Below are 26,176 nucleotides of genomic sequence, written 5' to 3'. Positions count from 1 at the left end.
TCTTTTTTTGTGCTATGGCAGCAAAACAAGCGTAGAAACTGATGGACTTTAACTACTATCACTTCAAAGTTTAACACTCTGGTATTGTGATACCTTAATAAGAGCTGAAACTGATCAAGCAATCCAAGGACGTAGACCAAACCCTCTTATGTACGGTTTTTAAGAGAAAATTAACCACTTTTTCTTAGCAGATCATTTCTGTAAGTGACAGTGAAAACGTCCTTCATCTTAAGATGACAAATGCCAATCTTACATCTTCAATTCATTTGAGAAAACTGCATTTTTAGCAGTTACACTTAGAAAATGCGAGGGTTTTGGTGGCTTGGGCTATTATCTCTTTTCTCTAAATTAGAAATTCCCTATCAAAGTCTGGTATCACTGCAGGTATTGGGTCTCTATTTGCTTCCCCACGTTCTTTTCTGCCTATTCAGCACTGTCAGCAGCACTGACATTTTTATCTTCATGCCTCTACATTCCTATCATCATTTCATCATCTCCAGCTGCTCCACATATCTAACCCAGAAAGCCTTGTTTTGAGACGGTTTCACTGGCCGGAGCAGCCATAAGACACTGCTGAGCTTTATGTGCCAGTGTATGTACGACAACGACGACGATGCTAATTATCAGCGCAAGATTATTTGAGCGTCTGCCCGTCTATCTGCATGTGTATGTTTACAGCGCCTCGGCTCCACGTGGCCACACACAAATTTACGAGAAGAGAGGAGGATGAAGGAGAAGCAGAAAAAAAAGGAGGAATAATTCTTTTTTTTAAAGCAGCTCATTATCCGGCTGTGTCTGGCTGCATGGCTCGAAGCCAGAATATAATGATGAGGATAAACTCGCCAGGAACAACTAGTTTCTGTTGGAGGCCATCTCAGGGGAGTGCCAGTGTGCTCCCCCCTCAAACTCTTTCCCTCTTTTTCTCCTTTCCCCTCTTCTCCCTTCATCACTGACACATTGGTGTTTGTGCCATGTCATGCGTTGATGGGGAGCTCAGCAGCACTGGCTGCATATTGCCCATCATTAGAGCTGCTGCATTTCTTCTCCGCTCACTGTTTCCTCCCTCCTTCTCTCTCTGTGCACTTGTTAAAATTTCCTCTGTTCCAAGATCTATTTTTTCTTCTCTTCTTCTTCTTCTTCTCTACTCCTCCCTGTCCCCTTACCCCCTCCTCGCTCCTTCGCTTCCTCTCTCCCCCTCCCTCCCTCTCCTTCCTCCCTGCTGCCACTGCATGGCCCAGGTTATGGTTTAAACATGACGGCCATCCCTTTGAAGCGCCGGGGTATCCTCATCACCATCATCTTCATCATGATCCGGGCTCATCAGCAGCAAGCGGCGCCTTGGACCAATTTAGCCAACACAGAAGGACGGCGATAACCCCCACCCATCCACCCACCTACCCCACAACCCCGGGGCTCGTACGTCTCAATCTGAAAGGTATGAATGGCTGGCGGTGTTGGAGTGAAGAGGGAGGGGGGTCACTTTCGCAGCAAGCCCAGTGTCAGCCAGTGCCATTTAATTGCCAATGCGTAGCAGTAGCCCCCGTGCCTGTTTAATGTATAATGATCCGGCCGGTGCACTTCTCCCCCGTTCCAGAGGAAAAGAAACGGAGCAGGATGACGGGGGGAACATATCAAAGGGCAGGCTTAAGCATAAGGGGGCAAAAGGGGCCTTCACATCCTCCCACCTGTCACACATACATTCACGAGCGTACGCACGCTATAGGAGAGCCGCACTCGCTCCAACCCCATTATCAAAATAATGTCTTTCATTTGCTCTGCTGTCTGTCTCTACTCTCCTTGGCTCCTTTTCTCCCCCTGTCCTACACCAATGCATTTTTAACAGGACCTAGGTGTAAGGTGTTCACTGCAAGACGACTGGGTACCACACTCATTCCCTGCATCCTAATTCAGTCCTGGCTCCAGCGTAAGGGAATGATTGTGAAGCAGCTTACTCCCGACAAGAGCACAAGGCCAGGACGGCTCTTGTTCCTTGTCCGATTTCCTCCTCTTAGTCTGCTTACTACAAATTGTTTGAGCTATCACAACAGTCTGCTCTCTTCTTTGAACAAAACCAACTTGCTGAAGGCTATTTTTGAAAGGTATCTGACCGATTTTTACTACATTTTCTCAACAAATTCCTTCTTTCCTCACTAGCTTGTCAAGATCATAATTTGGGCTGTTTTTTATGCATGAGGAGGGGTTTTTTCCCCAAACATTTGTTAAACCCTCCCATTCTCCAGAGAGCTCCCAGAGCCCTCCATCTATTCAGTTATACTAATTCAATTAGGGGGCCTCATCACAGGGCATTAGCTCTTCCCCATGGCCAGAAACCCCCCTCCTCAACACGCATATCCCAGCCTGTATATTCAATTAACCACACTGGAAATAAGATGATCACAATGTAGAGGCTGTCATTAAGGGACCAAATTAGCACTCACTTAAAGTGCAAGTTGGCTGGGTGCTGCTGCCAGAAGCCGACGTCTAGGCAGACCCCGCCATCTGACCCTTTGTGGCCTGAGACTGGTTTAGGGAGGGGCAAATCAAACTCTAATCCAGACACCCTTCAGTAGCAGAATTTGATTTAAAGGCAGCATTTAAGTTTTATAAAGGAACTGTGGAAAGAATAGAATAAAAACAAGGCTGTCACAATACCAGGGTTTATATTTCAATGTGATTCTAGTTTGAATACAACAATATCAAAATCTGCTTTACAACAATGGCAGCAAGTGTGGATGTTCTATGCAGGTGCAGGGTATTGTAGACATGATGAGGTTGCAAGTTCTGCAAATGACTAACTATACTGATGCAGTGGACACCAAATATCAGCTGTATGCATGAACAAGTCTGGAGTTTTGACAGGACCAACAGCTAGGTCTTTATCTTTGTTCATAATCATTCCTTAAACTTTGAAGTACGTTTTAAGGACTGAAGTTGTACAAAGTCCTACACTTTAATGGCATATATCCACTGTTATTATCTCCTTATATCTACTGTGAATATCAGCCTTAATCAGCTGTTAATATCAGCCTATACTGGCTGTAAATGCCAGCTTTTATCGGCTGTGGATATAAGCCTATACTGGCTGTAAATATTGGTCTATACTTGCTGTAAATATGGACCTATATTGGCTGTTTTTATCAGTCTGTATTGGTAGCCAATTTTGTCCTACATTGACTGTATATGCCAGCCTATATTGGCTGTAAATATCGGCCTATATCAGCAGTAAACATAGGCCTATATTGGCTGTAAATCTCGGCATATATCTGCGAAAAATTTCGTCCTATATCAGCTGTAAATGTTATATATCTGCTGTAAATAAAGGCCTGTTTCAGCTGTAAATATTGTCCTATATTGGCTATAAATATTGGTCTATAGAGGCAGTTAATAATGTCCTATATTGGCTCTAAATGTCAGTCTGTATCTGCTGTAAATATAGGCCTATATCAGCAGTAAATGTTGAGCTATATTGGCCATAGTTATTGTCCTATACTGTCTGTATATATCAGTATATATTGTGGCTTTTAATATGGCCCTAAATCAGCTATAAATATCAGCCCATTTTGCAGTAAATATCAGCCAATTTTGGCTGGAAATTTTGTCCCATATTAGCTTTCAATATTGTCATATATTTGCTGTGAATAATGCCTTTTGTATATATTCACCTACATAGGCTATGAACATCTGACTATATTGACTATAAATATGGGCCTCTACAGGGTGTAATTTCTGGCCTAAATTGACTGTAAATATCAGCCTATACTAGCAGTAAATAATGTCCCATATTAGCTGTAAATATCAGCCTATACCAGCAGTAAATAATGTCCCATATCAGCTGTAAATATCAGCCTGTACCAGCAGTAAATAATGTCCCATATTAGCTGTAAATATCAGCCTATACCAGCAGTAAATTATGTCCCATATCAGCTGTAAATATCAGCCTATACCAGCAGTAAATAATGTCCCATATTAGCTGTAAATATCAGCCTATACCAACAGTAAATAATGTCCCATATTAGCTGTAAATATCAGCCTATACCAGCAGTAAATAATGTCCCATATCAGCTGTAAATATCAGCCTATACCAGCAGTAAATAATGTCCCATATTAGCTGTAAATATCAGCCTATACCAACAGTAAATAATGTCCCATATTGGCTGTAATTATCAGCCTATATTGGCAGATATTTTTACAGATGAAACAGATACTTACAGTTTATGCAGACAGTTACTTTCAGCCAATAAAGGACATTATTTACAGCTAATATAGGCCAATATTTACTGACATGTTAGATATCAGCAAAACTCCAGACAGCATGAAAGTCTGCATACAACATTGGTTTATTTATTTATCATCCTTTTCACCTCTCTTGTGAAGCAGAAACTTAAACCAGTTTTGGCATAAGTCACATTTAAAATGCTTATTCATGCTTTTGAATCTTCCTAGCTTGACTACTGTCATTTCCCATAATCAATCCTCCCTTAATCATCTTCAGAGGGTCCAAAATTCTGCAGCAAGATTGCTGCCTTGGTCCAGCAGGGCAACTCATATGACTTCCATTTTATTTCACTTACATTGGCTCCCAATTAACTTTTGAATCCATTTAAGATCTTTGTTTCTGTTTATAAAGTCTGAATGAGCAGACACCTGAATGTATCTTTGACCTGCACATCCCTATATCACTAGTAGCCCCCTCAGGTCTGCTGACCAGGTCTTCCTGTTGTGTCTTGCGCCTTTAAAAACTAAAGGTATTACATTTGTGCAAATTTCTTCCACTTCAATTATACTCAGGAGCATCTGCTGATGCCTTTAAAAGGAAGCTAAGAAACATATTTTCAAACTGTTTTTTGAACATCTATAACACTGACTTGTGCATTTACAATTCTAGTGTTTTGTTTTGTCTTTCATTTTTATTGTCATTTGATTTTGGTTATTGTGAAGCTTTTTGTGACCTTGTTCTTCAACAAGATTTACTTACTTTTATAAAACCTTACATCCTTTTTTTATGCCATCAATCACTTAAGTAAAAGAAAGTCTATCAGTTAAAACATGTGGTATCAAAGAGTATGTTTTAGAAGAACCAGCTGTAAAATCCAACTTCCCTTTGCTTTTCCCTTATTCTCAAAGCTATACTTTAAAAAATGCAATTCCCCCTTGCGACTCCTCCCTCCCTTCCTGCATCTACATGATCCATCAATGTCACAGAGGTCTAAAAGCACCACCCTCAGGAGCTGCTTTTCCAATCACGCTGTAATTAAACTAAAGCTCAGCCTCATCCCTGGACTGTTAACCACCCAAGACAAAAAAAAAAAAAACACAGTCCCCTGCTGCTGCATAGGGGGAGGGAGGGAGGAGGAGCAGAGGGAGGAAGGAGGAGGCTGTTTGTTTTTTTGTTGTTGTTTTTTTTTTTTTTGGGGGTTGTTGCTTTTTTGGCTGCTCCGGGCCCAGACACCATCCAGAATTAATTCTTTTCCCACCCAGCACAGAGGACATGCATCTCCTTCCTCCAGGGAGCAGTAAGTAGTTAAACACCAACTGACAAACGCACACATGTATACAAGATGGCAAACAAATACACATACAGAATACCCCCCATGGGTGCACTAATGTCCACAGCAGCACTTGAGCTGGACCCTAATGGGGCTGGACCAAAGCGCTCGCCAAGTGTTGAGGCCCCGGCTTATATCATGTAGTTGCCCTTCAAAGTGTTTGTGGTGTTTGTTTGTGCGTCTGGCTGCTCAAACTCACAGCGAGGACATGCCCCGGCTCATTTCAGATCTGCCTGACTTGCAGCAGGGGTAAATGTTCTTCAGGGGCCTCATTAGAAAATGATAAATATAATTAATATTTGAGCATGCTAGCTGGAGCGCCACACTGGAGGATTGGCCTTTTGAACACACAGAGATGGGGAGTGTGAGCTCTCCTTAAGGGAGAAGTTGCTGCTCCTGCTCTGAGTGTTCATGTGCAGCCAACACAAACACTCAACTGAATGTAAGAGTGTGTTTTTTGCTCCTAGAGGCTCAACTCACCTTGACATGGATGCGTTGACAGTGAGCGCAGTTGGGTAGGGGTGTCTAAAACCCCCTGTTGTGATTGGATAAACAGGTTGACCTTGCCTGGGAAGAGAGGGGGAGAGAAGAAAAGAAGAAAGGCGAGTAAGGTAAAGGAACAGGGTTGATGGAAGAGGAGAAGGTAAAGCCCTCTGTCTCGCTCCTCTCCCCACCGTGGGCCTCTTTATTCTCATTTGATCAGGACAAAAATCTAGGGGATTGCAGAGCGCGGATCAAAGGGAGGAAAACTCTGAACAATTTGAATGCCACAAATCTTGATAGCGATGGCTAATTAAATTTCATAACCCTTCGCTCGGTGTCGACAGAGTGGGGCCCTGTTCCTCCCCGAGCTGGAACTAGGTGTTTTGTTGTGATAATTAAAGACGAAGCGCGGGTCTCTTTAATGGAGCCATCACGCTAATTGAGGTCTACACATTCAAAGACAAACAATAATGAATGTAAATTTATACCAAAATAAAGTGCAGCAAATCAAAGGGCGCCGTGGCTGTGCTCGGGGCCTCTCTCGGTATTTAGATCGCGGTGAGAAAACATTAAATTAACAGAGCTTAATTTGTAGCCTTTTGTCATATTAACAAGTGTTGACAAGAGTTACCAGGGGAGAGCCCCCATGTGGAATTGTGGGTAAAAATACGGGCAATCACGGTTCATTACTCTAATTGGACCATACAGTGACATGCAAAATAGTATTTGCCAGAAAGTAGCAAGTTGAGGTGGGTGAGGGCCTTAGGAGGCTGCAGAGGGCTGCCGTGGTCCAGGAGTGAGACTTTTAAAAAGTTAAAGGATCAAGTTTAGAAGGTGTGGAGAGAAGGGGGTGTTGAAAATAATCATTTCCATGATGCAGCACATAATAAATGCAGCTTAAATTTTCCCACTGCAGCTGCACCTAAATACTCATATACTAACCAGTTTCACTTTTAAAGAGGCCTGCTATTAATGCACTTCAACTGCAGTCTCTTTTTTTTAATGGCTGTTTTACCCACTGATAGTTTAACATCAGCATGTCTCAAGTGCTACTGATCATGGGAATGCCATAAGGTCAAACAATACCACAAAACAAAAAAACTAAACTTAGGAGTGAATGTAACGCTCAATGAAATGGAGGATAAATGAACTGATAGCCTGATGAGATTGATTTTTCAGAATCCTGACACATTTAAACACAGCCGAACAATGTGCCACCATGTTCGCTTAAAGTTATGTAAGTTTTGAATCACTATAAATCCTTTTCCTAGTCACATTTTGAGTTCAGATTTAAAATTGTAAAAGGATGAGGATCTTAGGCTCATTTCTTTCATCAAATAAAGGTGTGTGGAAGGTTTCTGAAATCAAGTTCATCTATAACCTGGATAGCTCAAACATTTACATCACTGACTTTGATTTAAAAGGTGGGGGTTTGAATCCCAGTCAAGGCACAATGAGTATTTCTATGGTGGGCCCTTGGGTAAGGTTCATAACACCGTGAACACCTGTCCTAAATGTACATCACTTTGGACAAAGTTCTGCTAAATGACATTGTAAACTTGGAAAAAGCCAAATTATAACCTTTAATTATATTTTAAATTATTTAGCCTATTCTATATCCACTCCAAGGGCATTTTTTAATTGCCACCCTTCACTTGAAATAATATTGTTCACTGTCATTTAGTTTGACAACATAATAATACAACATTTTCCAGATTAACTGCATCAATTGGGATTAATAAGAATCCATGATTATTGCATCATCTTTTTTTTAAATTGCCATCAATCTCAGGCCCACGAAAAACATCTCCCTGCAGCCACAGTGATATAAAATGGGTCCACCGCTGCTCCTTAATGTCTCATTTCACTTTAAAAGAGACGGCTTTTTTCACGAAGTCATCTGCACTGTGTATTTCCTTTATGATCCATGACAAGTTCCTTTTTCTGTGGTTAAGCTCGTGTTCAATCTAGCTCTAAAAGAAGGTCTGTTTACAAACAGGAAGCCTCAGTTTAAGACAGTAGAAAAATCCAAATCACACAAAAACAGTTTTGGATTCAAAATAGTGTCATCTTAAAATGTGATTGAAAAAAAAAAGGATGCGATTAATCATGATTAACTACAAAAATTCTTGGAACAGTTGTGATTAGATTAGTCAATCTTTCGACAGCCCTAGTTGTAAGTCACCAAACATTTATCTTTATACTGTCCCCTTATTTCCTCTACAATCCATGACAAGCTCTTTTTTCTGTGGTTAAGTTCCTGTTATAATCTTTGATCTACCTATAAAAGCTGCTCCTTATCTGAGAAGTTAATTACCCTTGGAACGGTTGAAAACTCCAAAATGATGCAAAGCAGTTTTAAATGTATTAACTGCAATTTCAGCATATGCTGAGATTAATGGTAATTAATTATTATTACTTTTTAAATTGTTTTTACATATTTTTGGCGGCATTTTTCCTTTTGATCGATTCGGAGTGCCCAGCTATTAGAAATTTAACAGTTTGACTTTCCAAAATGTTATTTATAATGTAAAGAAACTAAAACTGACATAAGGAGTTAATATTGATCTGACAGCTTGCCTTTAATGTTAAAGTGTAGCCATGTGCAGTTATGTCGAAAATGCAACTTAATGAATCGTGATATTGACGCATTGAACTGATAATTGAATCGAATCAAACTAAATAGTTGGACCAGTCAACATGCACAGATCTAGGAGAGACACCTCTTGGGAAGAGAAGGAGGAGACTGAGACAGCTTACATAATTGAGCTTCAATACACAAAGAATAACATCTTAAAACACAGTATGAACACGTAAGGCGGAGTTAGCTTCATTTTTTTCTTCAATAATAACAGAATAAAGTAGTAAAAAAGGTTTTGCTTACTGTGGTACTAACCATCCCAGCGGATGGGGGATCTGGCCGACAGTGCCAGGTGACAGTGGATAATAAGGAGATATATCTGGAGGATGAGGAGGCCTTGGAATTCCTGTGGAAGAAGAAGGAGCAGCGAGGAGGTGGACAGACAGGGAGATGACAGAGAAAGAGAGAAAACCAAATCTTTGTCAGAGCTGAATTCTTTGTCAAGAGTTTCACATCAGACATCACAGGAGTGCAGATGGGAGGAGGAAGAGGAAGACGAAGAGGAGGAGGAGGAGGAAGAGGGCTTGTTGCTCGCATGTACACACAGTGCTAAATCACACTTCCTGATCAAAGGCCTTTGAGGCGGCAGCGGCGGCGGAGGCACAATGTGTTGGAGGGTGAAAGAGGTGAGGAGAAAACACCAACACGATTCTTGTCACATTTGTCTGCTGATTCAGGAGACTAATGATGTAAAATGACGGAGGTTTAGAAGTTAACAAAACACAACAATATAATTAAAGCCTTCAGTGTGATCAGAGAGCCGCTAATACAGGGCTAACGTTTGATTCAGGCTCATTCATGGAGGCATACAGGCGGACGAACATGGATGTGCTCTAGTTTAAGTTCTCCTTTGGTTAATAATACCGCTCTTAACTTTGATTACTTGTTGAGTTTTCAGTAGTTATATTCTCAAACTTGAGCCTCTTTTGGCCTCACTGGTCTCTATTTGTCCACTCAGTCTGCAGATTTTACATAAAAAAAGGCTGCAAATTTTGTTTCTTCCCCCCTGCAGTCGAACAGTGACAAAGATGTCCAATTTAAGGACAGCTCTCTTCGCGGGCATCGCCGAGCAATCACAGCATCCGCGATGTTGCCTTTACTTTCCGTGGCAGCTGACAGGCGAAGAAAACCACATCGACAAGCTGCCCTGAACGAACGCCTTGAAAAAGGTCTCGGATGTAAAAATAACTTTCTCTCTCATGACAAACTTGAAACAAGGAGCGCTAGACGTGTAAAAAAGCACAGCAAGGAAGTACGAGTGTGTTCGGTGGACCAGGAACCAGAGAGACTTTTATTTTGGCGGCCTCTTCTACACAGCTGGTTTTTGCCTGTGCAGCTGTTGTTGTAGATACTCCATGAAGCAGAGCCAGATCAGTCTGCATAGATCACAACTTGGCTCTGATTGATGGTTACACCCAGAGTTTGCAGCTGATCTGATCCAGGTTATCCAGGAACCGACTCCTGAGAGGGATTCTGTTACTGATGGACGATGTGCTGCACAGCAGTGGAAACTTCTCTTGGTTATAAAAAAAGCAAAGTTCTATTGAAAAAAGAAAGCCTTAGTACATTATCCCATCGCCACCCAACACTGAAGACCTAATATGGCTCATTAATTAATTAAACACTGAGCCCAATTAAGCAGCCCCATTAAGCACTACATTAAACAGCAGCTGGCGCATTATTTCCCCTTGTAAGGACCATCATAATAAGGGAACGTTATTACCTAAAACATTCACTGAATACACCAGAGACCACCGGAAAATGCATTAACCTGAGAGGGCAGGCTGAATGACAGTTAACAAAATAAAGCACTGGGTCAAGGTGCTCACGGAAATGAATGAAAATGGGCTAAAAATGTATGCTGAATGCTTGTGGGAGACGGATGTGTGGGCAGAATCGGACGGCTAAATCTGGACAATGGAGGAACAAGCGGCTGCAGAGATGTAAAGAGAGTCCAAACAGGAACTGAAATAACTTCTGAGAACCTGAAAAAGTCCAAATATTCAGGTCTGATGCTTTATTTTGAGGATTTTTTGCACTTACTAAAGGTTATCTGCTAAATTCAGTGTTTAAGAGAACATTTGAGCTACCGCAGGCTCTTGAACAAGAAATTGTGGGCAAACCGTGAGCCTGTTGGCCAATCAGTAAAACATAAAAGCAGCTGTTATCAACGAGAAGAATACCAGCTATGTCCCAATATAACTTTACAACATTTTATAATAGGTTTTGGGTAGGATTTTATATCATTTTAATGAAAAATTGTCAAAAAATGAACTACACATATAATGCCTGTCAATGGTACATAGCATTTCATTCTAACCCAGTGGTTCTCAACTGGTGGGCCAGGACCCAAAAGTGGGTCACGGAGCAGTTTTCAGTGGGTTGCAAATGATTGGCTGAAATTTTTGAAAAGTGGCCAAAAAATGTATGATTTATGGAAAAAATAAGCTGATGCACATACAAATATTTTATTTTATTCCTCTATCCAATGAAAAGAAGTGGTTTTCGGTTCCCACTTATTTACAGGGTTTCCCCACACTTCAAAAGATCCAATTTAAGACTTTTTCAGACCTTTTTAAGACCTGATCAGAAAAAATTAATACCACTTTCTGTGCAGCAAACAGTCAAAAATGAAAAGCTTTCTTGATACGCTGGACCAGGACTGAATTTTCTAACTAAATGCACTATTTTGACATGTCAAATGGTGTAGGGAAAAGACATTCCTGGGTCATAAATGCCCAGATCTGATCATTTCTGGCACATTTAAAGCCTCTATTCTATCAATATATCACAAAAAGATATTTATCATGCACTGTATAACCAAACAGTTAAAGGTTGTTAAAAAAAATGAGTTGTGTCAACTTAAAAATACAAAATAGCTACTTGAGCTCTACTTTTCTGAGTTGACTGAACATATTAACATATTTTGAGTATTGTTTGTCAATATACTTATATTATTTGACGATCATCCATTAATCTGCATAGTTTTCCCAGAATGCCTTTGGGCATTAGACACTTTTGCACCATGAGTGAAGTTACCCACTGAGTCAGACAAGCCCTGCCTGTAGGGAGCAATTATATTTTATACGGCAGATGGTATACTGGACACTGTGCAGTTAAACATACAAAAGTCAAGTAAACTCAACATAAATGTACGAGTAATGATTACTAAAAAAAAAAATATTTTCAAAAAATTGGGTCAGACCTCTCATTTAAGGGTAGGGGGTGAGTCCTAAAGCAAAGTTGACTGGTCTAACCGGTATAATTTACTTTTCATGTCATACTCCACACGTACTGCAAACATGACACATAAATTAATCTTGTTTTTTACAAGAGTATGTCTTGAGACGGACAGACAGACAGACGCCACAGAGACAAACAGAGTGCTGAATATTGAGCCATGGTCGCAGGGCATAATAAAACATTTACACACCCAGCAGTGCAAACAGTGTCGACCAGGTGAAGTGCCTTATCTGAGGAGGTCTACCTCTGTGGTTTTATAAACTTTAGAAGCTTGTTCTAAAAATCTACTTGAAATAAATCTCAAGTTTCGTTTAATAGGTTTAACACTCTGTTTAACAGTAGCATGAGATACCTGACAGATGACACAATACTTCACAATACCTGATTAACTAAAGAATGTAAAATGCCCCTAAATAAGATGACGTACGTTATGATTCACAGACTGAAATCTGATCTCAGGTTCTCTTTTCAACCTTTTTTCAACACTGACCAACATCTCCTGCTGTCATTTTAAGTTCTGATTATGTCTCTGTTTATATATAAAAATATTATTATTTGACACCAATATTTTAATGACTGTAACACATGAGCCAGAACAACATACTGCCGTAATAATATTTTGTCCTAGAGATGAGGATAGTTAATTGTGTTGATACTCCTTATCCATCCAAGTCCTTACTGATACTGAAAATTCATTTAGCTGCTTTAAATTCCACCTGTTCAATCTATTCTGTATTGCCAGAAAAAAATATTCTTTATTATTCATGTTTGTTGTGAAAAACCTGACAGATGTTGCATTTGAACAGGACATTTAAAGTAGGACAAGTAGATGAAATAATTTGAGTATGACTCAAGTTAAGATACATAATTTAAATTTTTTCCATCCACTGCAATCATACCATATTTCTCCTATATTTTTAATTTTGAAAAATCACATCACCCAAAGTAAGCTAATTTGATTGACTCCAAATAATAAAGACTGAAAGGTGACCCAGGAAGTGCTTTTCCACAGAGTTCAGTACATCGTCCTTGCTTTGTTAAATTGGTCCTGACATGCGGGACTTTTCTAACTCGGTGGGTAACTTCACTCATGGTGCAGAAGTGTCCAGATTAAGTCAGATTAAGGGATGATTGCACTTTTCATGGCTGATCTGAGCAGATGAGGAGAGTAACTGTCCTGCAGCAGCTACAGCCAGTGTTATGAGTGCATGCTACTCAAGCACCCAGAGGTTTCTGTTTTTTATTTTTATATTTCTGTTTATATTTCTGTTTACAGTGGGTCATAAATTTGTCTAAGAGTCTTTTATGTGCATTTCTGTTTTTGATAGAAAACTCATAGGAGATTTTTCTCTATGGTTTTAACGGAAACTTTTGGTAAATTTCCCTGAAAAGGTTAAGGGGTTTTCTTAGAATATGGGGAGTTTTCTTTGGGCATTTTCCCAGGAACTTCTGGCACTCTTCTCCAGGACTTTGTCCTCTAAATCTAAGAAAATTTCACATAAAACCTGGGACTTTCAGGACTTTTCCAAGAAACTTTCAGCTTTCGTCTTCAGTAAAATAATTCAGGACTTCTTAATGTAAATTTTATAGAATTTCTGGAAATTTTCTCAGAAAGGTTTTTTAATCTGGTATTTTTTCCAGGAATTTTCAGAGATGTTCTATTAAATTTCATTCTTAATTCTTAGTCTTATTTCCTTCAGTCTGTAGTCTATACTGAACCATCTTTTGTTAAATAAATCTGTTTCATTGACAAATATATCAGAAATTTGGGTCATTATGGAACCTGAGGTGGGTCTCGTGGCTAGACCAGCTGAGAAGCACTGCTTCATCTTATGCTCCCCCTTGTGAAAGCTGATGTAGGTTTTTGCACCAATAAAATAATAAAATGTTACGATACAGAACCAAGAAGACTCAAAAGCATTAGAGATAAGCTAAAATGTTATTGAATTTGAGTTCTAAAGAATGCTGATTCTGAATCCTTGCAGAACCCATCCCTATTTTGTCCCACTCCTCTTTTTTGCAGAATATACGGTAGCTCCAGCAAATTCAAATTCAAATCAAAGCTCCAGATGCTTTCTAAACATGCACGCTGTTTAAGAGTTCTTCAGTTTTTACCTGTTTTGGGATCCACGTCTGTCTGTAGGTGTGGTGGGGGGTTCCCCGGTGTGAAGTGCTCATTGCTGTAGGTGATCAGAGGCGTGAGAGGGTGCACATGGTGAGGGTGCTGTACCACTGGAACCTTATTAGACTGAGAGAAGAAGTAAACAGAGAGAGAAAGTGGACAGAAAGTGGGGACAGAAAAGAAGAAAAGGGTGTTAATAAAAGATTGCACATGTTTGCCACAGAATTACAACTCAGTCTGAAAGCTCTTGGAAAGAAGAGCTATCAAATTCTGGGGACTCTTGAGGCGCCAAACCGCCAAACCACAGTGAAAATAGTGTGGTTTGTAATTAAAAACACTTCTGCGGTGTCACCCTGGAATCCAGTAACACAATCTAAGCGGCTTTGGGGAGGTTGCCAGTTCACATTTAGGTCTGATGTGTGATGGGGCACTTCTAACCACGGTTGCAGTGAAGTAATCGATCATCTGTAAACCACCAAATCAAGGCAGCGCGTGTAAATCCACAGTCATTAGCAGACCCAGTCAGAGCCACGCTCTCCTCCTCCCTGTTCTCCAGCCTCCTCTTCCTTGCTCCCCTTCCCCTCGTCTTATCCCCCCCAGGGGCCCCTGGTTCACGGAGAGTATGGGGTGATTGTAATAAAAGGGTTAGGAGAGAGGAGGTGGGGCTGAAAATCCATTTCTGCATTTTTGCCAAATTAGTTTTAGCTATGTAATCTTCTCTTTGTGCTCCTAAGTGGTGCAGGCCCCCTTTTTTTCAATTACCCAAAGATTACAGTGGAGCTTTAGGGGTGTGCTGCCGTGGGCCCCTGCGTTAACGGAGCTCAGCTCCCCCCTCTCATCAGGGCCAGGGCCGAGACAGACACTAATACACGCACAGTCCCCAACCGACCACAAGATAACCAGATTAGAGCCATGCTGTAGATTCGACTGGTGGAAGAGGCTGCTCTCGCCTCTTTACCCACACATCCTTATCCTGCCCTCAGCAAGTCAAAGAAGCAGCACTAATCAGGCTTATCATAACATGGATGATATGTTCAGGGGGGTGGAGGGGTGGGGGGGTCAGACACCAGGCTGCTTGTGTGTTTCTGTGCATGTATGTGCTCTTTCAGAGGCCACACACCCTCATTAGCGACTTTAACCCATGCAAGAAAGGAGAAAAAAGGCTCCACTGTGGCACATTTGCAACCGACTTTGAAAAACATTAATGGGAGTAGATGTTTGGAAAAGGGGGGGGCATACATGCATAAGATGCTCACTGGCAATACAAATACAGTTCTGTGAGCTTCAGGGAAGGCAAATATAAGTAAAAAGCTAAGGCTAATACGTCAACAATCCATGCAGAATCTGCTACATTTTCACAAGATCTTCCCAGCAGTATCATCCTCACAATCCTGAGTACGTAGACCTCCATTCTGTCATGGTAGTAGAGTAGGAGAGGCAAGTGGGGAAGCAAGAAGAGGAGGGGGGCATTCCCTATTGCCATGGTCCCAATGAAAGATTAATGAACCCCAGCAGAACTCCAGGGAGGCAGAGGGACTCCTGGGACTCATTCACAGCCCTGAGCTGAAAGGCTATGGAGGGGAGAAGGAAAGAGAGGGGTTGGGGGTGTGTATGTGTTTGCGTGAAGGGTGGGGGGGGGTGGTTGGAGGTGGAATGGGGTTCATTAAAAAGAAACACCAAACCAAGGCAGCGCTCGTTGGGTTTCTCAATCTGCAAATGGAGAATAGAGGGATAAAAAGGGAGGAACCAGTAGAAAAAACAATCCTGTTGGAGGTTATGACAGAACGCTAGAAGATGGCCTCTCTCTTCTCCCTATCTCTCACCTCCTAACCTCCTCCTTCACGATTCCCCGGCTCCTCCCTTGGGTAATGATGTGAAAGAATGTTGTCAATTCTTCATCTCTCTGTGCTGAAAGGCTTTAGTGGCCATTTAAATGAGTTCTTTTGTGCAGGGGCCCCGGCCATTGAGGAGACAGTTCAAAATGCCCATCCAGTGAGTCCACATTTAGACACAGGGTGTTAGAGAGGGTGTGTATGGGGCGCTGAGAGAGGGAGACAGAGCTAGAAGGCAGCCGATTTACATCACAGTCACTTTCTGGTCTTAGAGTGTGCTCTTTTTTTGTGTCCGGAAAGGCCCAGGGCAAAGCAAAGCAACGGGCTGGACAGATTGCTGCCTTCACAATCGTCCACTACAGTCAGGGGATAAATAAGAAGACAAAAATCAAAGACAGAGACAGTTAAGTTTGGACAGAAATGGGCAAAACTGTTTAAGACTGAGTCTCAAGTTTCCCTTGATGTTCATGGACAGCTAAAGTGGACTTCCGGTGGTCTGATGTCTTCAATCAGCTCACCCTCACACATACAGTTGCACGCACTGACGTCAAGCCAGCACCCGGTGGTCCCCGCAGGAAAAAGAAAGCCACGCACCTGCCCTGCAGCCACCGTGGGACAAAACAAGCCCAGGGACTCGTCTGGCAGGCTGCTAAGGGTCTGCTTCAGCCGCGCAGAGCCGCCCCATAGAGTGCAGAGGAAAACAAAAGCAGGCAACGTGGGAGGCTTTACTCTCTCAGCTCCACAAAAAGCCAGGGGAAAAGAAAGAACATTTCCTGCCCCTTCCACCCCCGCTGACTTGCAATCCTTCTCACCCACCTCCGTCATTACAACAAACAAATATAGCAGAAGACAAAAACAGGCATGCCACTCTTTTAGTCATGATGACCAGGTTTTTTTAGGCCTCTAACAGAAAAATTTAAGCGCGCACTCTCTTGTTGGAAGATCAATGAGCACATTGACTTTTTACATGTCCAGCAGCTTCTGCTGCAGAGGGAGGCCAGAACCGTGAGGAGCAGCTCACTTAAGAAATGCAGACACAAACAGAAGCTTCTGGTTATGTTACTGATCCTTTTTTGGCTCCATCTTTTCCATTCTCATCCAGCTGCAAGGCACTTGTTCTGAAAGGAGCAGTAATTGTTGTCATTGTGATTATACTTTACTCACAAGATGCTTCTTTAAATGCTCAAACAATGAGCCAAACAGATGTCTCTTCTTCTCAGGACAAAAACTTATGAAATGTATGTTTGAAAGTTCTGCTGCTATGGCCAGAAGCTACAGCAAGAGTCAAAATGCTTCCTGTTTATGCTGATGACTACACACTGTTCCACAAAGGTTGACAATTCAGTTTAGTTTATGTATTTAAAATAAATAATGACAGTACAGTCTAATTAAAGCAAAACAATGTACAGTGGAGGCTGGAAACTCCAATAGCCCCCAGATATAACAAGAGTTATTCCTGGCACCGATGCAGGTTAGCTAGAAAAAGGAACCTTAATGTAGAGGTTTATATCAACTTGGCATTAAGATTTCAATCAGACCAAAGATCTCTTTCAATTTTTTATCAAATTAATGACCTCTTTAACCACCTTATGAATGATGACAATGTAGATGCTGACTGAAAAAAACCTTAAATTTATAAAAGAGAAGGCACAGAATATTATGAAACCATATGCTTTAGAACAAAGCAATTTCTGACAGGTGCATGGGAAGGAACTAAATGTATTAAAAATTGTAGGAAAACACATGAAAATGTACAAAAATATTGCAATATTTTGGTCATTTGAAAAAAGAAAATTATCCACATTTGGTTCATAGAGCTTCTAGTTTTTAGTTTAATGTGTAGTATCCAAATAATTATCAATATTATTTGATTATAGAATTTCAGAGATGCATGGTGTTAGATTGTGACCTATATATACATGATATTTACAAATTATTCTTAACGGATGTCAGTATTGATTTAGACAGTTTGCAGGAGTTTGCCTGATATTTGAAACAAGAAATTATCCAAATTGGGTCCAAAATCTTCTATCAAATTCTTCAATCAAATCAAATTTAGACTTCTTAAAACCTTTCTGAAGACCTGAGTTGTGAATAAATAAATATAATTTTTTTGTGCTGCAAAAATGCTCATAAAAGAAACTCCTGTGAGATTTCTTGGTACGATGGACAGAGCTGAATTATCTGGTTTAATGCACCGTAAGAGAAATGTCATTTCATAAAGGACAAAGAGATTTTGGTCATAACATCCAAATTTGATAAGTTACTGCACATTTAATGCCTCTTCTCTATCATTATACAGTACAGTGATATGTATCGTTACATATGTAAAATACATAAGACTGGATAAAAACATGCATAAGTCATATCTCTTCTAAAATTTAAGACCAATTGCTTGTAAAATATGATTTTTCATAGCCTTAAATGTAATTTTGGATTTGCAGGAATCCTGTTCTTAGTCATAGTATCCAAACAGGTGTCAACTTCATGTGATTATTTCAAGTTTTAAGGATGCACAATCCTGGCTTTTTCCAATATCCAATATGCAGATATTTACAAATTAGTTTTAGGATAGCATACTGATGTTGATATCGGTATATAAATGAAGTTCATACCTAAAATTCAGTCCTTAAAACACACTTTAAAGTTAAAGGAAAGGGGATAAACAAAGAAAAAGGACTTCAGCTGACGTAAGTCTGTTGGTCATGCCTAAAACTCCACAAACTTACTTGAAAAATTGGGTATCTACAGCCAATATAGACCAATATTCACAGCCAATATAGGCCAGTATTTACAGCCAATATAGGCCAGTATTTACAGCCAATATAGGCCAGTATTTACAGCCAATATAGGCCAATATTTAAAGCTGAGAAGGGACAATATCTACAGTTGGTATTTTGGATGTAAACATGAGCAGAATTTCCATTCCTGCAGATCCAAATATCAACCTTTTAATTTAATATCTGCCAATACTGATATTCAGATGATGTCATGCATCCCCAGCTATCATATAAATGTTCAAAGTTCTAGTCCCATGGCAACCCCACTTCTTCCACCATGCCAAAAGAGCCTTTTCAAAGTGAACAAATGAAAAAGCTGCTTTAACTCAGACCTCTTGGGAGGGAGAGAAGAGGGGGGAGGTACAGGAGAAGGCAGAAGGGGTGAGAAAGTGACAGCAGGACTGAGCGGGACAAAAAGAGGGACACAGAGAGGTGGAGGCCCCGGACAGGAAAAAGCTGTTGGCCTTGCATTTCCGCCTGGTGGCACCTCGCAGGGCCAATTTGAGCCCTAAATGTGAAGGTGGTGACCTCGTGGGCCCAGAGGGGGTGGAGGAAGGGGGAGAAGAGGGGGCACGGAGCCTCTGTCTCTCTGCTTTATGTCATGATATGATGAGTTGTCACAACAGCTCGCGGGGCGCTAATGAGCTGTAGTGGAGGCCGGGGCAGGAGAGGGAGAGAGATGTGGGGATGACAGAGCCGTGATGGATTGAGGTCCTCTTAGGCCTCCGAATTCCAAAGCAAGCAGAAAAAAAAAAAAAAGTTGCCAGAGCGCTCTGAGCCTCTCCCAGAGTGTGCAAGTGGCCTGCATCCAAGGCACATGGAGTGACAGAGAACACTGGAAAGCTAGGTGTATGTTTGTGAGAATGATTTGAGCACAACAGAAAGTACAAACTGTGCTGCCACCAATCTAATGAATCATCTGGTATCGCTCTGTGTCGTCCTGCTGGAATCTGTTTACACACATGAACGCTGTTTTCCTCTGGGAGGCATAGAGTGCCCCCTCCAGGCTTCCATCTTCATCTCCTTGCAAACCCTAACAAATCTTCACTCAGTCAAATCAGCCCTCAGATTCAAGAAGACAATCTAAAGGAATACTTAGAGTTTAACGGCAATGGAATATGAAATGCTCCTACAAATTAAAGGCTTATCAGAGCCGCGATCCTCCAGCATAACACGCTGATTAAAAAGCCCTGCTACATTTCAGAAATCCTATTTCTTGGTTAATCATTTCAGAATAAAAAAAACTCCATGATATTAGGAACCTGGGAATTGTAAGGGGGAGCAAAAGGATTTAAAAAGCAGATATGGAGGTGTTGATCAGTTTTCCTCTCTCTCTTGCAGAGAAGATGCGTCTCTGAGGGCAAGGGGCTCTTGAGACCACAGTATATTTAAAAGTTAATCTATTCACTTTGCTGCAGTGACATGCCGACTGCTTGATCAGAGCACTGAACAAAAATATTATGTGGGCCAGAGCCTTTGCTCCCCTTCCTCCTGCTCTCTTCGCTAGCACTCAAGTCGTTCGTCACCATTTATTTTCGCTTCCCATCTTTGATAGTCGGCACATCAAATGGAATTGCAGAAAGGACATGTTCTGACATGTCACAGATAAATAAAAGTGTGCACAAATAGCTTAAATATGAAGTGGTATTTGGTGGTAACTGTTGTATTCTGTGAAGACAAATCTCCTCTTTAGACGCACGTGCGTGTTGAAGCTTTTTCTTTTCAGCGTAAACAGCCTCTTGAGCTCTCAAACATACCTGAGTTAAAGGGGGCTTCGCTGAGAGGTGATATTGTATCGCGGTGTTAAGAGCCACGCTGAATTCTGCCTTTTGAAATGCAATCAGCCCCTCAGAATTTCAGTTGAAAGCCAGGCAATTAAGAATTTGAATTGGATGGCAACATTAACAAAGGGATATGTTAATCTGTGAGGTTATTGAAATCTTATTTTACATTTCATGGTTAAGACATGAGCTCCATCAAATGTTTTTATCCACTAAATAATATTCCTCTCAAGGGAACGTTTCTGAAATGTCGTTTTTTAATTAATCTGGATGCTCTGTTTATGATATTTAGGCCTCAATTTAAGGGAGTCAGAAACAGTTTAAAGTGGGACACATTTGGGTGGAGAACTGACATATTATGAAGATTTAGTTTCAATTCTATCTTGAATCATGACTGAAAATTTCCAAGCCACATGCCTTGATTGGTCATACGTCTTTGTACTGTTTTGGACCTTCCCTTAACATTTTACATTTTTTCCCCTCATTTTTATTCATCTATTGCTTGTTTTTTTAAACTTTTCAGAGTCTTTAACCTTGATAACTGCAAGCAGATCTTGTTAGATCAGCAAGAAATCCTGTTTAATTATCGTTATCTCAATATCAATTAAAATAATCGTGATTTAACTGAGTGAATTTAGATGCCATGTTTAAGATATTTAGGCCTCAATTTAAGGGAGATAAAAATAGTTTAAAATGGGGCAAATTTGGGTGGAGAACCAACATTTTATGGAGCTCAAGTTTCAATTTAAGCACTCCATGATCATGAAAACAAGATCATCTGGATTAAACAACAGCCCTCGTTTCCCCCACGTACATTTTGTCATATATTTGTGATGTTTTGGTCATTTTATTTACATTTCTATATTTTTTTTACTGATTTCTACTCCTTTACTGCCTGATTTTTAAACCTTAAAGAGTTTAGGTTGGATAAAAGCATGCGGATGTTGTCAAATCAACAAGAAATCCTGTTCAATAATTATTTCAAGACCAATTCAAATAATCTCAATAATATTTTCTGTTTACTTAATCTGGATGCTCTGTTTATGATATTCAGGCCTCAATTTAAGAGAGTCAAAAACGTTAAAGTGGGAAATATTTGGGTGGATTATTGCCATTTTATAAAGTTGGGAATAGCTCTATATTTAAATTTTTGCTTCCCACAATCATGAAAACATGATAATCATGATTAAACAACATGCCTTGTTCTGGCCATGTAGGTTTTCTCATGTAACTATAATGTTTTGGACATTTTCTTTACATTTTTATGCCTTTTTCACTAATTTTTAATTAGTTATTTCTTGTTTTTCAAACTTTTAAGAGTATTTAAATTTGATAAATACATGCAGATGTTGTAAAATCACCAAGAAATCATGTTCAATTATCATGATCTCAATATCATTTAGAATATTGGTGGTAATATTCCTCTCAAGGGTTTCTGAAATGTTTTTAATCAATCTAGATGCCATTTTAGGATAACTAGGCCTACAATGAAGGGAGTCAAAAACAGTTTAAAGAGAGACAAATTTGGGTGGAGAATCAACATTTTATGGAGTTTAAGTTTCAATTTTTGCTTCCCACGATCAAAAACACAGGATAATTGTGATTAAACAACATGCCTTTTTTTGTCCACTGAGGTTTTGACATGTGGCTATGATGTTTTGGCCATTTTCTCCACATTTCTAAGGCTTTATCACTAATATTTATTCCTTTATATACTTTTATTAAGTTTTATTGCAGGTTTAAGTTTCATAAATGCTCTCAGATGTTGTGAAATCATCAAGTTATCCTGTTCAATAATCGTGATCTCAATATCACAATAATCCTGATAATATTCCTGTGAAGTGAACTTTCTGAAATGTGTTTTTTCAGTTCATCTGGATGGTCTGTTTGTGATATTTAGGCCTCAATTTAAGAGTCAGAAACGGTGCTTTAAAGAGGGACATACTGTAATTCCTGAGCCACATGCCTTGTTTTGTCCACATACATTTTTTCATGTAGTTTTGATGTTTTGGCCATTTTCTTTTCATTTTATGTTTTTTTTTTTCATTCATTTTTATTCATTTTTTGCTTGTTTTTCAAAGTTTTAAGCTTGAGGAATGTGTGCAGTATCAGCCTGTTCAGTACTTACGATCAATCGAAGTAATCGTGATAGCCCTACTTAGCAATTAGCATGAGCACATTCTGCATAGTAAGAACTTCTCTGCCAGGATATTTTTACCAGATAGCCACAAGTCCCTCCACCCAAACACCGCCCCCTTAGCATCAACCTGCACCAAAACAACAACAACCTGTCAAAATAAAGCTCTCAGACAGAAGACGAAGAAGAAGCAGGGGAGCAGAGCCGCATTACTCACCCAGCTGCTCAGATTGAGGTGCCAGCAGCCCACCTGCTGGAGGAGCGAGAGCCCCGGGCCCAGAACTCCTGCCTTGGCTCCCGTCTCCTCCGGCCCGGCTGGAGCTCCATCCCGCGGGTACATGACCCCCTCAGTCCCACCCCCGCCCTCCTCCTCCTCCTTCTCCTACTTCCACCTGGCCCCCCCAGATCCTTCTTCCCTCCCTCTACGCCGGGGAGAAGCCCTTTTGCTCGTCTTGGACGCTCCTCTCCTCCACTTCTTCTTCTCCTCCTCCTTTGTCTGTTTCCGCCTTGGCTCCTTCCTCCGGTGCGTGCGGGTGTGATGCTGGGCATGTGTGGCGTGCGTGTGTTTATCGTCCCCCCTCTCTTTGCTGCGGCCGGCTGACCATTGTTCCCCTGTTTAGGTTTCTGACATCAGTATCTCTTGAGGCGTCAGGGTTTGAGGCCTACTTTTTTTCCTTCACAACCCACCCACAAAAAAATCTCCAAAAAGCCTCACTCTACCCACAGATGCCTTCGCTCTTAGTGGCCAGCAGTCTCCTCTCCTCTCTCAGTGAAAGTTTTGATACCGGTGACAAGAAGTACAAGAAGTGAGCGGCAGACAGAGAGGAGGAAAAATTACTGTGAGCAGCTTTTCAGCACTGCAGCAGTCTTCCCACAAGCTATACTCCAGAAAAAATATATACTCACAAACACAGGAAAAAAAATCAGTTATTACCCAAATCCCTGCTGTATGTTGGGTCTGTGTATGTGTTTCTTAGAGGATGTGTGTGGGCTCTGCTGTGCCTCCAGGATGCCCAGAGACGAACTGGCAGCTTGAAAAGCTTTGGCTACAAGGTAAAGCGAGCAAGGCGAGAGACGGAGACAAAGAGGAGAGAGCGGGAGAGGGAGAGAGAGATAGAAAAGGGAAGAAGAAGAAGAAAAGGAACAAGACACAACAACATCCACAAAGGGAGGGCAGGCTCAGCAAAGTGTGGCCAACAGTCACTTTATGTGTGATGCTGACAGTCCCCTCTTCATACAGAGAGGGGGAGAGAGAGTCTTAAATCTGACATGGACGTGGCACCTTTCCACGCTATGCTTTTTCTTTTTTAACCTTGTCTTTTTTCTGAGCAATGCCTAAAAGCAGAGAAGAATTTGTCTCTTAACCTGACCCCCCTGACGAATCTAACGCCATGTGAGCAAGGCCTCTAACCCCCCTCATCTTTTCTCTGAAAGTATTTCCCTTTTAAATCCATTATTCTCCTCAATTGTGAGGTCAAATGAGTGGTCAAAAACTATTTCTGTGCAAAAAAAGGCAAAAAATTGAAGGTGAATTAAAGGACACATGACCAAAAATGCCATATTTAAAAATATAAATTATCATTATTAATTTTGCATGATTAAAAAAGTATCTAAACAAAAGATAAATTTAAGAATGTTGGATTTTTTTTAGAGAAAAATGACCAAAACATGAATATAAGACATTATTTTTGGCTAAATATTATCTTAAAATAAATAAAAATGATGCTTCAATATTTTTTAAATGCTAAAAATATAAAATTTAAAAAACCAATCCGTCTTCAAGTGATTAAAAATGGCAAAATTAACCGTTTATGATGTTTGGAAAATTTTATAATCTAATTAACTTGACTTGTCATCCTTTAATTACCTTTAATAACCTGAGCCTTACTAATCACCATGACAAATTAAATATTTATAAAGGAAATTATTCCCTTCATAGCACAGTAAATCTTAATATACATTTTAATATGAGCTAATGAAGGTTATTGAAGAGGAAAATTGGTATTTAAAAAAGCAAGAACTATCATTTTAAAATGATAGATACAAATATTTTTAACATCAGAGGTAAAGAGCATGTGTTTTAAGAGTTGGCTGTTAAAAACTTACAGACCCTCGTCTTTATTTCTCCTCTCTCTCCTGTCCTCGCTCAGCCTCTCTGTCACTGCGAGGAGCCGGCTCCTCTCCTGGCCTGCAGCAGGCAGTCCTGAGGCCCTTAAAGCCAAAACAAAAACCCTGGGAATGTCCTTTACACAGCTCGGACAATAGCGCGGGGGGCTCCAGCTTGACAAGTAAAAGAGCCCCCGACAAGGCGGCGGCTAATTGCCTGCCCTCCCTCCATTCAGCCGGCCTGCCACGCTCCTGCCATCTCCTTTTGTCCCACGTGCACTTTCTTAAGTAAACTGCCAGTTCGCCGGCGAGTGATGGACAGCTCCCAATCACCGGACCACAATGGCATCAACGCTACGACACAAGAGCGCACAGAGGGGAGAAAAAAATACTCCAGTCCTCTCTACTGTCTGGGATGTTCGCACGAGACCCCGAAAGTGTGCGATACAATTGGGAGAAAAAGAACAAAAAGTTTGACAAAACAAGCCAACGGAACGGCCTCTGACCTTTACAAACTCATTATTTTTTCATAGAAAAGCTACAAAAAGAGGATGAACTATCAATAAAAATGCCTTTAAGAAAATACGTTATAATTACAGTAAAATTATTTTGTTAAAAATACAACATTAAAGATGCATAAAGAATTAAAACTTTAAAAATATTAACCCTGATTTATTAACGCTAAATGATCAGCTGATGAGACAGAAGCAAAACAGCTTGGACTTAAATACTAATTTAAGATATAATATTTCAAACATCCTCAATATAAATAAAGCCATTAAATAATGAGATTAAATAGAATAGTGTTTCACCAAACAATGAACAATAATCACATTTAGTTTGATGTCTTATAGAATAATAAATCCCTGTCAGGCTGTCAAGACAAAGCAATCAAACACTGCCTTTCATTATCCAAATTGTCAATCTGTCACTTAGCAACATAAGTGTTATAAATTGCTAAATGGAGCCCAGAAAAATATCCAATGAATAAATTCAATCTAAACATAATATTTAAAGGCAAAGAAGCAGCAAAAAATCAAGCAAAGCAGTAATTAAAATGTTGAAAAGTCTTACCATTTAAAAGAGCTGTATTTGGGATGCTGCTCGGTTCCTGGTTAAAACAAGCATGCTGGCACTCGTGGTAGTGCACAGACTCCAAGCAGACTCCCACCACCATGTCAGCCACTAATCCACTGGGGGGCAGCACCTCATCTACGGCAGCCCCCCTCGCTAACGCCCGATGGGTTAAGCCGATAAGAGAAGCGGCCGGAGGAGCCAAGGTACGCTGGAGCGACTTACGGCTCGTCGGGTCCCAGAGCGGAGCGAGAGGGAGCGGGGAGCGGGTGGCTAGCGCCGGAGCCGACTGTTCACTCTCAGCCCCCCTCAACGCATTCAGGCTGCGCTGCTCCTCTCTGCATCTGACCGGGGACTCCCTCTTTCTTTCCCCCCTCGCCCATCTTCATATCCCCCCTAATAAGCTCTTTTGTGTCCATCTCTCTTTCTTT

At 40.7% G+C, this 26,176-nt stretch overlaps 1 protein-coding gene across 12 annotated transcripts in view; it reads right to left on the bottom strand.

The window, feature by feature from the left end:
• tcf7l2 (transcription factor 7 like 2) overlaps positions 1-26,176 on the bottom strand; it is a 135,521-nt gene that overhangs the window by 15,050 nt on the left and 94,295 nt on the right. For all 12 annotated transcript variants that reach the window (XM_041815418.1, XM_041815417.1, XM_041815424.1 and 9 more), the window contains 3 exons: positions 14,029-14,161; positions 8,914-9,016; positions 6,027-6,113 (listed from right to left, as the gene is read on the bottom strand). In XM_041815418.1, the coding sequence (XP_041671352.1) occupies positions 6,027-6,113; positions 8,914-9,016; positions 14,029-14,161 (323 nt within the window). The remainder of the gene's footprint in view (positions 1-6,026; positions 6,114-8,913; positions 9,017-14,028; positions 14,162-26,176) is intronic.

The sequence above is a fragment of the Cheilinus undulatus genome, linkage group 20 (assembly GCF_018320785.1).
Source record: "Cheilinus undulatus linkage group 20, ASM1832078v1, whole genome shotgun sequence".
Classification (NCBI taxonomy): domain Eukaryota; kingdom Metazoa; phylum Chordata; class Actinopteri; order Labriformes; family Labridae; genus Cheilinus; species Cheilinus undulatus.
The sequence above is the reverse complement of the archived record's forward strand: the minus strand, read 5'-3'. Positions and strand labels throughout refer to the sequence as shown.